We start from the raw sequence: 13,226 nt of genomic DNA, 5'->3' as shown, positions 1-13,226 counted from the left end.
CCATTCTCATGGCCCATTTTTTCGCCAGTCTTTCGACTCTTCTTGAGATGGGTCCGTTGAAAGGCAAGAGGGGGCCCTGAGGGTGTGGCTCAGCTGATGTAACTAGTAGGTTGGCTGACACCCGGTGCATTAGAGACATCACTCGGGTAACAGCATGCCAGCACGTTGGCCTGCCCCATCTTCTGGATTTGGGGAGTTAGCTGGTTCCAGATTAGTCATTATTATTTTATTGTTTTTTATTGGGGGTGGGGAGGAGTACACCAAACTACACTCGCTCTACACTCAGGGTTCACTACTCGAGGTACTCAGGGGACCACAGGGGATGCCCAAGATCTAACCCTGGTCGGCTGCGTGCAAGGTAAGCTCCCTGCCCACAGTACTGTTGCTCTGGTCCAAGTTTTCTAAAGGTTCAATCATAGACCTTTTCCTCTGGTGACTGGCTCAGGGCGCGAAGACGTGCCATATTTGACCCTGAAGGCCTCCGCCACAGAACAATGGAGAAGCTAAATTAGCCCCCTATCTCAGGGTTCACGTAGCAGTGCTGGTTGGCAGTCTGGGCCTCCCTCCCGTTGCCAAATTCTGATGTGCCCATGAGTTGTTTATTTTGTGTGTTATTTCTTTTTTCTTTTTTTTTTTTTTTTGCTTTTTGGGTCACACCTGGCAATGCACAGGGGTTACTCCTGGCTTTGCACTCAGGAATTACTCCTGGCGGTGCTCAGGGGGCCATGTGGGATGCTGGGAATCGAACCTGGGTCAGTTGCGTGCAAGGCAAACGCCCTACCCGCTGTGCTATCGCTCCGGCCCCTTGAACTCACTTTAAATCAGGTACTGCAGTCTGGTGTCTCCAGTATGTTTCGTTTAGTCCAGTGTTTAAAAAAAAAAAAAAGCAACAATGAGAGTTTAAAGAAAAATTGACTTCTAGCTTCTCTTTTGTTGTTGTTTCTGGGTTGGTTGGTTGGTTTTTTGTTTTTTGCCTTCAGGCCACTCCCAGCAGGCAGGGGCTCCTCTCCAGCTCAGTGCCAGGAGCCAGGGGTCCTCTGCTCTAGGGACCTGGCAGTGCTGGGCGTTGAAACTGGGGCTCCCACAGCAAAACATGCTCCAGCCTTTTGAGCCATCTCCCTGGCCCTCTGGCTTCACTCTTTCAGAAACAAAAGATTTGACCAGAGTAATACGCACAGTAAGAATTCAGCTGGAGCAAGTTCAGCAGATTGGAAAATGCCCCCCTGCCCCCCCCCCATTCCTTTGTCCCTGGCAGCTTGGAACATGACGCCGTTTCAGGATGACTAGGGGCCCTTGAGGGAAGGCTTACGTGCCACCACACCTGTGATCTGTCCAGTGGGAAGCCAGCCCCTGTCTTGGCACCGCCTTCAGGCATGCATCCTTGAGAGCTCACGAGTGTGGCTGTCATCAGAATCAGAACCACTGAGTCGGGACCCTGAGACCCACAGCCCTGGCAGCAGACCTGGGCACCCTTTGAAGCCAGCTGAGCAGCCACGCTCCTTCATGACATCATCAGAGGCAGGTGGTAGGGCAGGGTGGCTCTGCACGCATGCTCACAGAGCCGACTCGGATAAAGGGCTGCACTTGTGGGCTGTCACCCCGCACCCTGCCTCCTCCGGCTTCCCTCCCTCACCCCCCCTCCCCACCCCAGGCATGAGAGCAGCCCAGCTCGCCCTCACGGCAGAGAAAGAGCGATGAGGCAGAACCTGAGTGAATCAATGTCATGTTCACATGGAAGACAACAGACAATATCCAACATGTTCTAGAACGACACTCGGGGCAGGAGCGGCGACCTCGCGGGCCTCTTCCGATCAGTCTCTTGAAGAGCAGGACCCACACAAGACTACAGAAACCCCCAAACAAAAGGTCACATCAAAACACGACACTGGTATTGACTTTAACATATAAAAATACTATAACAAAATGAAATACAAATATATATTAGAATCTGTTACGTATTCTGTATAAAGAGATACTTTCGTGGTTAGGCTAACAGCAGGCGGAGGGGAGACCAGGCCCGGCCTCTTCCCGTCCATGACGCCTTCCTGGGGAGCCGGGAACTGGTGTGAGGCTCATGGAACTAGCCAATGGTGACGATGACGAAGTGGAAGGAAGGTGTTGGCCCGGGGGGCGGTGAGGCATGGAGGTGATCCGAGAGGTCCCTCGGGGTGGCGCTCTCCTGGGATGTGGGGCCCCACCCCGGGAACAGGCGAGCGGAGGGGTGATCCAGTCCTTTGCAACTTGCAGGCTGGCAGCCAGGTGGAAGGGAAGCAGGGCCCGGGCACAGGGTGAATTCAGCCCCTTGTCCTCACCCTTGAGGCAAATCCCCAGCTTCGTCTCCGGGGCGGGAAGGAGGGGCAGGAGTGCAGGGAGAGCTCGGCTCACCCACTCCCTGGGCCCGGGCGCAGACTCCCGGCAACCATAACCTCACCTGCGGTGAGGAGACCCCAGCTGGGGACCCAAAGGCCCAGGGGGCGGTTGTGAGGCTTTTCTGGGCAGTGCAGGGACGGCGCTGGAGTGTGTGGCTCAGGGCAGTGGCTCCTGGAACACAGCTCTTCTGTGGAGGGGTTAAGTTGCCCGCTCTGCTCTCGAGGGTCCCAGGAACTCGGTGAGAGGCAGAGTACACTGTGTAGCCCTAAGAGAAGCCCTGAGACGCCAGGCTGCTGCCAACACGGAGGAGGCTGTGATCTTGCTCGTACAGAGTATAAGGAGTCAGGAACCAGGCCAAGGGGCTCAAGGGAACATACGTTTTGCACCGTGGAGGCCCAGATTCAATCCCCAAGCACCACCAGAGTGACCCCAAAATAAGAGGAAGAGGTCCAGGCCACCATGCGGGCAGCTGCCTCCTTGCCCCAAAACAGCTCAAATTCGCAGCCTGGGTCCGCTGTCCTGGCTGGGCTCTCCTAGTGCAAGGGCCCAGGCCCTGATTGGCTCAGGGGTCACCCCAGGACCCACGCTGGCTGTGAATGCTGGGGCCTACGCACCCCTGTGTACTCTCCCCCCCCCCACCTCACCTCTGCAGATGGAAGATGGAAGTGGAGAGGAACATGCCAGGGGCACTAGAGACTGGGGCAGGGGCCTGGCTTCTAGCTGGAGCGCCAAGGCCACCTTTCTAGGGCTCCCGTCTGCTGCATTGGCGTCCTCTCCTGTGTAGGAACTCTGCAAACCCCGGGTGCTTTGAAGGCGCAGAGCACTGAGCACCCCGCATAGCTCCGCCCTTTGCCACTCCAGTGACGCCAGATCCAGGCGGGCAGATGAGTTGGCCTCACTCGGCACCACCCGCGCTCATAAACACTTGAATGACCATGGGTCATCTGCCCCTCTGGAATCCCGGGACCCCCTCGGGAGGGCCTATATTACTCATCCAGCCCCCCCCCCCAGGTACCCACAGACTGCCGAGGAAACTGAGGCAAGAGTGGGTGAGGCAGGTGGCCATAGTGGCTGTGGTCCGGCGGGCAGTGGGCGCACCCTGGAGGTCAGTCTCCATACTCGGGCTGCCGGACGTGTGTCTCCTCCAGCTGGTCCCTGGGCCAAACGTCCCCCAGCAGCTTGTAGCTGGAGTTGGGTGCTGAAGTTCAGTCTGCTGGAGTCAAGCCCCCTGTGTTCTCGGTGGGCTTCTCCCACCCCCAGCAGCCCCGATGACCGTTTCTGCGCCTCCCCCTCTCCATCCCCCCACGGATCCCTTTCCTTGAAGCAACAATGGACATCTCAGAACTCCAGGATTCAGATGGTGGTAAGGTGGCGAGCATGGGCTGTGATGCCGTCAGCCTGGGGTCAAGGGCAGGGGGCGGGGCGTGTTTCCTAGGGAGACAGGCAGCGGCCCTGCACCTCCACGACTTGGCCTTGGAAGTCCCCATAGACAGCTGGGGAAACCAAGGCAGCAGGGAGAGAGCCAGGGCCTTGGTCTCGTGCCCCACAGAGGCCACTAATCCCGCAGGAAGAAAACACAGGGCCCAGTTGTCATCTTCGAAGCAGGCCGCGGGCACGGCAGGGGGCCACGGCCCCGCACCCCTCGGCCTGACCTCACGCACACATTCATCCAAGAAACATTTATTAAGCGCCTGTTTGTGCAAGGCACTTCCGGAGAGGCAGGAGGGCGGGCGCCCAGGAGCTGGCCCGGGGATGGCCCGCACCCCCGGCCCGCCCCGCGGGGCCGCCCTAGGCGCAGGGGGCGCAGCCGCACCTGGTGGGCTTCTCCACCTCGGCCGCAAAGGAGGTCCCGTCGCTGCACTCAAAGGTCAACTTCCTGCGCTTCTGCCGCAGCCCCTGGCAGCAGCCGTGGCCCGGGCACCCGCCCCGGCACTGCACCCACGACAGCGGCCGCGTGGTCCGGCAGACGGCATAGCCCCTCTGCACCTGGTGAAAGTCCCGGACGGGGTCCCCCCGGCACGCGGACTCTGGATGGGACAGACACCGAGAGACACGCTCAGGGCGCGCTGGGGGGCGCGGGGAGAGGCCCAGGAGCGGACGGTGATGGGCAGTGGGCGCGGGGCCGCGCTCCCGCCCGCATGCACAGCGTGGGGACCCCCCTCCCCCGGGAGAGGTGGTGCTGGTCTGCGAGAGGGCACGTGCCGGGGGCGTGGGGGTGGAGCCCGAGTTCCCATCTCTCCGGCTTGCCCTGCGCCCACAGACGGCCTGGCCAAGTGGGCAGGGGTCAGAGAAGGCGGGAATATGGGGAGGGGACTCGAAAGGAGTCCCCAGCCCTCAGGCTTCTTACTCCAACGTGTGAGAGACCCCAGACAGAAGGGGCGCTGCGGGGCAAGGGGCGCCAGGGAGGGCTTCGCTTTGGGGTGGGGTGGGGTGGGGTGGGATGGGGTGGGGGGTTCACGGGAGCCCATGGGCCAAGCAAGGTGCAGAGGGTGGGGGCCGCCGAGAGGCCTCTGAGTCGGGGAGCGGGGAAGTTAGGCCCCCACAGCGAGGCAGGGGGCGGGACCCTGAGCTGGCACGTCAGGAGGGGGCGCCCTGACCTTGCTCGCACCGCTCGCCCGCAAAGCCGGGATCACACACACAGTGTGGCCCCTGGGTGGCTGAGGCCTGGCAGTGGCCGTGCAGGCACTGCAGCCCCCCACACGGGTCGGCGCGGGCCCCGGCCTGGTTGCACAGGGCACCCGAGTACCCATCCTGGCACTGGCAGCTGTAGGAAAGGGCGTCGAGGGGCACGCACTTCCCGTGGACACACCTGCAGAGACAGAGGAAAGACACCGTGAAGGCGGGCTCCGTCCCAACCCAGGGGCCCCTCCGGCCTGGGCTTCAGGGGGGCTATTCCTTAGGTCATTGTTGGTGGCTGGACCACACCCAGCCATGCTCAGGGTTTAAGTCCTGGCTGGTGCTCAGGGGTCACCCCTGAAGGGGCTCAGGGACCATACGCATGCCATGCTCTGGGGATCCAAGTGGGCCAGTATCTTATCCCCTGAACTATCTCTGCAGCCCTCGGGCTGCTGTTCTGTTCCCAAGGAGGGAACAGAGAGGGCAAACACCATCTTGTGTGTGTCCCCAAGGGTCGTGTCCAGCTAACAGGGCAGGAAGCCAGAAAGAAAGAGGTCCCTGAGCACAGCAACAGGAGTAAGTCCTGACCACAGTTGGATGGGACCCAAAACACAGAAAATGAAACCAAGAAGTGACTGGCCACTCACTGGCCACACGATGTCATCACCCAGTGGGGGCAGGGTGAGCACAGGGCCCTCCCCTGGCGGGGAGGGGATGGGGCAGGGCAGGAATGTGCTCACTTGTGGCCGTGGCAGGGCCCGGCGGCAGGCTGGTCGCAGTGCGGGCCCCCCCAGCCAGCCTCGCAGTGGCACACGGGCCCGGGGGTGGCGTTGGGCTGGCAGATGCCGTGCAGGCAGTACAGCTTCCGGCAGGGCTCGCAGCCCGGCACCACGCCCGGCTTCATGCGCGTCTTGGTGAAGTCCTGCAGCTCATTGTTGATGTACAGGTTGCGGATGCAGCCGTGGAAGCTGCTGCCGTTGAGGATTTGCCACAGGCGGAAGGCGGCCGAGTTTACGTCCACAGGCATCCCTGCGGCGGGGCAGAGCTGGCTGGGTTCTGCCCGGGCTGCAGGGTGTCCCCTCCACCACGGGCCCTGATTTTCACGACCCGGGATGCAGGGTTCTGCCCCCTGGCAGGACCCAGAAGCGAGGGGCGAGGGAACATTTCAGCAACTGTCCGGGACGCTCCAAATTCCAGCACCTGGTGGACCCACAGGGCCCCTCGCTTCCCTCAGACACACCAGCCCTGTCTCCCAGACACCCCGGACACAGCAGGGGCCAGGCAAGAACTCGGGCACCCGGGCTGTATATGCTCTGAGTACGGCACCCCACACCCCAACAAACACACACCCCAGGCGACACACCCACACATCTACCCCCAGACATACCCACATAGCCCACCCCACACACACCCCACCTCCCCACCCAACACACACATACCCACACACACACACCATCACCACACACCCCACCCAACACACACCCACATACCCCACCCAACACACACATACCCAGACACACCCCACCCAACACACACATACCACACACACCCCACCCAACACACACATACCACACACACCCCACCCAACACACACATACCACACACACCCTACCCAGCACACACATACCACACATACCCCACCCAGCACACACATACCCACACACACCCCACCCCACACATACCCACACACCCCACCCAACACACACATACCCACATACACCACCCAACACACACATACCCACACACCCCACCCAGCACATACGTACCACACACACCCCACCCAACACACACATACCACACACACCACCCAACACATACCACACACACCCCACCCAACACACACATACCACACACACCACCCAACACACATACCACACACACCCCACCCAACATACACATGCCCACGTACACCACCCAACACATACGTACCCACACACCCCACCCAACACACACATACCACACACACACCACCCAACATACACATACCACACACACCCCACCCAACACACACATAGCCATATACACCACCCAACACACACATACCCACACACCCCACCACCACACACCCCACCCAACACACACATACCCACACACCCCACCACCACACACCCCACCCAACACACACATACCCACACACACCACCCAACACATACATACCACACACACCACCCAACACACACATACCCACACACACCCCACCCAACACACACATACCCACACACACCACCCAACACACACATACCACACACACCCCACCCAACACACACATAGCCATATACACCACCCAACACACACATACCCACACACCCCACCACCACACACCCCACCCAACACACACATACCCATGCACCAACCCCCAACACACCCACACAGCCCCCATTGCGTACACGTCACGCTCCAACCACCTCATCAACACACACTCATACCCACACACGTACTCCCCCAAATCTACTCCCCATACACCCACACCCACCCCACATACACCCCCCCACCCAATACATACACACCCCACCCAACACGCACATACCTACACACACCTTTCCCCCCAACCACTAACCCCACACCCTCCCGCATACACCCATATACCCCACCCCACCCCCACCACACAAACAGCCACACACAGCCCCTCCCTCCATATCCCCCACAATCCAACCCCCGCCTGTCCCCCACCCCCAATACTCAGGGGTTGGCCTCATCTTGCCCAGACCTGGGCCTCGACAGCAGAGCGGGGAGGTGGCCCCAGAGCATCCCACTCCCACCTCTGCACCCCTGCCCCAGCAGACCTAGGGAGCAGACTTGCAGCGTCCGAGCCTTTCAGGCTGTCAGGGTGGGGGCCGCTGATCCTGGAGTCACGCCCGGGCTTGGCAGGGACTCTGGGCTTCCAAGGGCCCCGAGACTCGGAATGGACCCAGTAATAAGCTCATCTGGGCCACAGCTGGAGTTAAGGTGCGCACAGTGCAGAGGATGGCTGGGAGGGCCCTAGCACCCCAGTCCCGGCCTCAGCCCACTGCTCCCCCCTTTATTCTTTTGCTTGATTTGTGGGGTTTACTGGTGGGGCTCAGCGGAACCAGATATGGTGCTGGGGATCAAACATGCAAGGCCACTAGCTTACCTGCTCTACTATCTCTCCCGGCTCCTCATCCCTCCTCTCCTGCAGCCTTCTTGGTCACACTTCGGGGGGCAGGGTGCAGAAAGCACTAGCCATGACCACCCCCACCCGTGCTGGAATGTTCCCCACCATGCAGTGCCCAGGTGCCACCTCTCCAAGAGCGCCTCACGCTAGAGCAGCAAAGAGACCCACTGGCCAGGTCATCCCTGTCCCCTGACGAGGAACCCTGGGCAAGGAAGCCAGGGGCTCACCTCCCACATAGAGGGGCGTCTCGCTGTTGAGCGTGTAGTGTTTGCCGGAGTTGTCCATGGTCAGCGGGCTGCCGCCGTCGATGGACAGGTTCACCATCTGGTCGAAGGTGACCAGCTCGACGGTGTGGAACTGCCCGTCATTGATGGTCTCGGTACTGCAAGGAGACAGGAATGAGTTTCAGTTTGGACCACCCCTAGCAGGGCACATCTCCTAAAGTGGCAACAGCCCAGCAGCTGCTGCCCAGGGGACAGCTGTCAGGAAGGGGCTGCGGGGCTCCATCTTCTACGGCAGCCTGGTCCCTCCATTCCCCTCTTGAGATGCCCAGAAAAACAGGCTTTGGGGACAGAGTCTTCCAACACATCGTTCTCCCCAGAAGCCCAAGGAGCCCTCGGTGGGGTGCTGGTGGATGAGGATGGATGGGGGTCAGAGGGGGCTGCTGGGACCCAGCCTGGGCTGGACTTGATGGTTTTGGCGGATAAGCAGGGTCTGGTCCCGGAAAACCCCTCCCCAGCAAGACCCCAGGCCCCAGAGCCCCCGGGCGGGTGGCAAGGGGTCTGTTGGCACCCACCTGTAGATGGCAGAGCTGGGGTAGCTGCCCGGGTCGTAGCTGACGCGCACATGGCCCTGGTACAGCTCCACCGCCATGTGGTCGCTGTCCCCGTTGTACAGCAGGATCCCGTTGTCCTCGGCCGTGGACACCTGGTTGGCAAGGGCACTTTCTCTGCCACCCTACCCCACCCCTTACAGTGCAGCGCAGGCCGGCGCAGAGCTGCTGTGCACCGGCTAGTCCTCCAGGTGGCGCTGAAGAGCCCGGAAGCCCCAGTTCAAATCCCCTCCATTCCCAGTGGGCAGATAAGTCAGACAGGTTAGGAGGGGAGAGGGGGAGACCCTCCTGTGAGCCTTGGGGGGCTGCTTGGGTCCCAGGTTGGGAGCAGCAGAGAGAAACATTCAGGAAGGCTCCTTAACAGGCCCCCCCCCCAGTCCTGGAAGGAGCCACACCGAGACCATGTCTGTCACTGAAGCCAAGCAAGCAAAAGCTGGTGTTCTAGATCCTTCTACAATGCCACCTGGTCCCTCTTCCTTCTCTGACCCACTTCCTGCTGAGGAGCTGGTATGTGACCCAGATGTGAGCTGACTTCACACACACTGCAGCTGGACTCCAGCAGGGGGACGGAGGGCTAATCCACCTCTAGGGCAAAGGCGCCCAAGGCACTGCTGCGGAGGGCTTCCGGGAATGGGCTTCGCCAAGGGGCCAGGGGTAAGGGGCCAGGTGTGCTCGGGGCTCGCCGGGCAGGAGTTTGGGGACCCAGGGACGGAGAACAGAGTGGGCATGTTTGAGGAAATGAAGGTTCTGAGAGAGAAGGGAGAGAAGGACAGGAAAGGGGAGAAGAAAGACGTGGTATCTGGGAAAGAGGATGAAATTTGGGGGCGACAATGTAAGTTTTGTCTGTTGCCATCCGGGCAGTGGACTGGCCTCAGCTCTCCCTGGGGGACAGCAGCGTCCTATAGCTCACAGGCTGCTGAGGTGTGATTGGCATGTCCAAGAGGGCACAGCAGGGCCTGGGCACCTGGCAGGGGACTTGGGCACGGCCCTATTCCAGCCGCTGGAGAGGCCCATCTATGGCTGCAGAGTGGTGCTGGGGGGAGGACTGTGTGGGGGGGTCTGAACCCTGAACCCCTGCCCTCTCTGAGATGGGCCTTCTCGTGCATCAGCAGCTTTGAGTTGGCACTTGGACCCCAACCCAGAGCACTGCCCTCTGTGACTGAGCCCCCCCGGGCACGTACCTGCAGCGTGATGTTGGCCCGTGGCCAGTTCTGCAGGTCCGTGAACTGCAGGTACGTGTCCCGATCCACAAAGTTGACACTGAGCAACTTCTCGCACTCAGGCCCCCCAAAGCCTGGGAGACACTGGCACACGGGCCGGCTGCCCTGCACCACGCAGCGGGCCCCGTTCTGGCACTCGGTCCCCTCGCACGGGCTCTTGGGGGCAGGCGGGCCTGGAGGGGTCTCACAGAACTGCCCACTGGGAGGAAAGGCCGTGGGTCAGAGAGGGCCAGGCAGAAGGGCAGGGGGCACCTCCCCGTCCCACAGTACCGGGGAGGAAGTTACGGATGCACAGCTGGGGAGAGCTGCCCCATGGTGGACAGACACGCTCATGGACAGCCCGAGCTCCCGGGCAGCAACGGATGCCCATGTGTGAAGGCCAGGGGTTACCTCTAGCACCACACACAGACACACATCACACACACAACACACACAGACACACATTAAACACCATACACAGCTATATACATATCACACGTATACACATCACACTCCACTCCACACACACAACCTCCAATACCATATACAACCACACATAGACACACATCACACCACATATACAACCCCCAATACCATACACAACCACAAATAGATGCATCACACCACACACACAATCCCCAATACCACACATAACCACAGATAGACACACATCACATCACACACAACAAGATACGAATCACACACACAACACCCCACAATCACAGACATACCACACACAACCATATACACATTATACACACCACATATATAACCCCCAATAGCCACAGACACACCACACGTGCAACTATATACACAACTACATACACACATGACCTTACACACACATACCACCACACTCCACATACAACACATACACACACCACACACCACACACACACACACAACCACTTTAACATCTGGGCATTTGTCAGAAATGAGAAACTTGCTCCAACTGTGGTTTTATAAGATTCTGGACAATGTCAAGATGGGGGTGGGTGTGGATAACGCACAGTCAAATTTCAGAAGCATGCGTTCTCCCTATCAGTACACGCTGCCAGCAACTTTTATCTTGCTCATTCTACAAAGAGGAAAATCGGGGGCTAGGGAGATCACTGGGAGGGCTAAGTTCAAGGCTTTGCTTGTGGGAGGCCTGGCTTTGACCCCCGGCAACACATGGGCCCTCAATAATCCAGAGTGGCTCCCGAGTGCAGAGGGAGGAGAAGCTACTGACAACTGCTGCATTCAGCCCCAAATGGCAATATTGCTTAAATTGAGGACAGATTCGATGCCATCCCTATCAAGATCTCAGCTGATGTCTCCGCAGAAAATGGACAGGCTTCTCTTCAAATTCATATGGAAATCCAAGAGTCCAAAAGAATCTTGAAAAGGAACAAAGCTGGAGAGACTCCCAGTTTCCGTACAAAACATCTATAGTAACCAAGACAGTTCTAGCCTACATAAGGGTCCTGCTCAATGCGATAGCACCTAGAATCCAGAAACAGCCTCTCGCTTATGCTCAACAGACTATGCTAATAAAGGAGGCAAGAAGAGTCATTTCAACAACTGGCACTGGAGCAGCTAGATATCAACCAGCAAAACACCCAAGTGGAAAGGCTACTTCATGCTTCTATAAAAATTAACTCAAAATGGCTCAATGGCCTCAACATAAACTAAAATTACAAAACTCTTGGAAGACAACCTAGGGATAAATCCTCTTGACTTTAGATTGGGCAATGCTTTCTTAGATAGGACACCAAAAGCATCGGCAAAAAAGGGAAAAAATAAATCAGCACCCAAATGTAAAAGTGTGCATTAAAGGGAATTATCAAGAAAAGACATAGAATAAGAAAATATTTGTAAATTCTGTGGACTGGAGCGATAGCAAAGCAGGTAGGGTGTTTGCCTCGCATGCAGCCGATCCGGGTTTGATTCCTCCGTCCCTTTCAGAGAGCCTGGCAAGCTACCAAGAGTATATAACCCGCAAGGCAGAGCCTGGCAAGCTACCCGTGGCATATTCGATATGCCAAAAACAGTAACAACAGGTCTAACAATGGAGACGTTACTGGTACCCGCTTGAGCAAATCTATGAGCAATGGGATGACAGTGATGCAGTGATGACAGTGATTTGTAAATTCTGTATCTGATAAAGAACTTGAATCTAGAACACACAAAGAGCTCTACCAGCTCTAGAACCCAATGGAAAAATCTCCATTAAAAATGGGGGAAAGGTCAACATCTGAATAAAAAGCAGTACCCTGACATTTAAAAGAAATGGGGAAAAGGACAAGAATAGATAATTTTTCAAAATAGAAATTTAAATAGGCTTTGAGTCCAGAAAATGCTATTCCATATCATTAGTCATCTCTGGAATGCAAATCAAGACAGTGAGATGCCACTTCCCATGGCAGGCAGAGTGACCAGAAGAAAGGCAGGAAGAAACAAACGAGGCCGGCGCTGGACAGTGCAGGAGGGTGTGCAGATACCGCAGCCACTAGAGGACAGCTGGGAGCTTCCCGAAACCCGCAGGCCCAGAACCACCGGCACACACCTGAGATAACTGAAAACACATCCACACAAAAGCCCGTGCACGGCGTGATGCCTGAACCTGTCGTGATGCTCATCAGAGGAGTAGAAACGGGCCAAATAATGCCAGTGGGCAGGTGGATAAACCACGTGCCCATCCATCTGCACAGACATAAATCGACATGGAATAGTGCTCGGCCGCACTAAGCAAAGCGATTCTGCTGCTCTCTGCCTGACGCCAAGCGGAAGGCACCAGTCACAACATGGGGAATATGATTCCAGGCATGAGCAATACTTGGCATGAGCAAGTCTCCAGGCTGATAGTAGATCTGTGGTTGCTGATGACTGGCTGGGAGGGAGCTTGGGGAGGCTGATAAGTCTTTGGTGCTAAGTTAGAGGTTCTCAAATTTATTTGGCCGACCACCCAGTTTTCAAAGAATTGAACCACTCAGTGCCCCTCAGACATCTACTTCTTCAAGCAAACAGAGGAACAGAACATACCCCTAGTTGCATCCAAGGCTATGCTATGCCCAGGGATTGTTCCCGCATACCC

At 57.8% G+C, this 13,226-nt stretch overlaps 1 protein-coding gene across 1 annotated transcript in view; it reads right to left on the bottom strand.

The window, feature by feature from the left end:
* Positions 1-1,882: 1,882 nt before the first annotated feature.
* The window catches only part of SLIT1 (slit guidance ligand 1), a 149,721-nt gene continuing 138,377 nt past the window's right edge, over positions 1,883-13,226 (bottom strand). The window contains exons 32-37 of the mRNA XM_055118780.1: positions 10,133-10,370; positions 8,916-9,046; positions 8,347-8,501; positions 5,727-6,015; positions 4,968-5,179; positions 1,883-4,397 (exon numbers count right to left, since the gene is read on the bottom strand). Coding sequence (XP_054974755.1) covers positions 4,159-4,397; positions 4,968-5,179; positions 5,727-6,015; positions 8,347-8,501; positions 8,916-9,046; positions 10,133-10,370 — 1,264 coding nt within the window. The 3' untranslated portion in view covers positions 1,883-4,158. The remainder of the gene's footprint in view (positions 4,398-4,967; positions 5,180-5,726; positions 6,016-8,346; positions 8,502-8,915; positions 9,047-10,132; positions 10,371-13,226) is intronic.

The sequence above is a fragment of the Sorex araneus genome, chromosome 11 (genome assembly GCF_027595985.1).
Source record: "Sorex araneus isolate mSorAra2 chromosome 11, mSorAra2.pri, whole genome shotgun sequence".
Lineage (NCBI taxonomy): Eukaryota > Metazoa > Chordata > Mammalia > Eulipotyphla > Soricidae > Sorex > Sorex araneus.
The sequence above is the reverse complement of the archived record's forward strand: the minus strand, read 5'-3'. Positions and strand labels throughout refer to the sequence as shown.